At 38.1% G+C, this 1,487-nt stretch overlaps 1 protein-coding gene across 1 annotated transcript; it reads left to right on the top strand.

Annotated features, from left to right (window-relative positions):
- The first annotated feature begins 263 nt into the window (after nt 1–263).
- Nucleotides 264–800, top strand: LOC147505479 (zinc-finger homeodomain protein 13-like). Its single transcript, XM_086605561.1, has one exon. It carries the CDS (start codon nt 264–266, stop codon nt 798–800), a length of 537 nt encoding a protein of 178 aa, XP_086461687.1.
- The last annotated feature ends 687 nt before the right edge of the window (nt 801–1,487 follow it).

Genomic DNA, 1,487 nt, shown 5'->3' with positions numbered 1-1,487 from the left:
ACAGGACTAGTGTTCAAACGCATCTCTTTTAAACTTTAAACTGAAGTTATTATGCTAAAAAGTTTATGGTTTGAACTTGGAATTTTAGATAACTACAATGCTTAATTAATTTGCATGAGTAACATGTGTATGCATATCCACCAACCTCTACTGGCCGGGTAAACTGTTTTCTAGCCACCTACTAGCCATTATATTTCTTTCTTGGTGAATGCTAGCTAAAGAGGGTGGCGACCTGGAACAGATCGATCAATTAGGAGAAGGCAATGGAAGGGGGGAGGAAGAAGCCGGCCGTATATGGGGAGTGCCGAAGAAACCATGCTGCTCGATTGGGTAAACATGCAACAGATGGTTGTCTTGAATACTTGCAAGACACTATTAATCTCCAAAGCCTCTACTGTGTTGCCTGTGCTTGTCACCGTAACTTTCACTTGAAAATCACTATGCCTAACAAACGAAGGCTTTCTGGTAGAAATGCCATAGAAAGAGGTGGATCGAGCAGCAACAGAAAAGGGTCGCGTGGTAATACGGTTCTAAACACCCAGTTGTCGACTGTGCATGAATTGGAAGTGAAAATGGAAAAGATACACAAGGTTTATACTCCTTTTCAGGAGCAGCATATGTGGGAATTGGCTGAGAGATTGAATTGGAAAATGCCGGATTTTAATGAGATAATTATGGCGAAAGCAATGTTGGACTTCATTGGAATCAGAATGGAGTCATTTCAAAGCTGGATGGAAAACCAGAAGAAAAATTCCATCTCTGACAATGAGAGGAAACCACTGGTACCTGATATGAACTGAAGTCTAGTTTTCCATGGATACGACTGGAAGTTCTGCCGATCTTTTTTATCTGGTGCTAACATGTTACATAGGATTTATGAATTATCTGTTAAGGAATTGAGTCTTCGATCAAGAAGTTCAATGTCAAGCTTCATAAAAGTTTAAGAGTTGGTGGCCTTAATTTTCCTTTTGTTGGTAAATGCGCATATATGAAAAACTGAAATAAAATTGAATTTGAGGCCAACACTCAAATCTTAATTAATTAACTTATTTGTTTTATTTTTTTGAAATAGTTGCCAACATCATTGCTCCATAGTTGATTCAATTTTGCAGTCTGGAAAGGGTGAAAATAAGCTGTTGACATGAACACACAAATAGCTGAATGCTATGTTTTCTTCGAGTGCTTTACAAGTCTTCCATTGCATGGTCTTGATATTGTAGGTACTAGGTACTGAGTCTACTGTAATAATCTATAAAGACGATTACATATCTCTTGTTTAATGTCCCTGCAACTTCTTGTGGACAATAATTCTTCTCATCGAAACATATATTGAGGAGGATAAAGTAGGACATATCATTTTGAGGTCCATGCCGAACCCATTAACCTTTTTTCAAAAAAAAAAAAAAAAAAACAGCCTTGATCGCTTCAGCCAATCGAAATCTGCAATTGACTTCCATTTGTCACATCCCGCCCCCAACCATGACAGA

Source organism: Coptis chinensis, chromosome 4 (genome assembly GCF_015680905.1).
Source record: "Coptis chinensis isolate HL-2020 chromosome 4, ASM1568090v1, whole genome shotgun sequence".
Lineage (NCBI taxonomy): Eukaryota > Viridiplantae > Streptophyta > Magnoliopsida > Ranunculales > Ranunculaceae > Coptis > Coptis chinensis.
The sequence above is the reverse complement of the archived record's forward strand: the minus strand, read 5'-3'. Positions and strand labels throughout refer to the sequence as shown.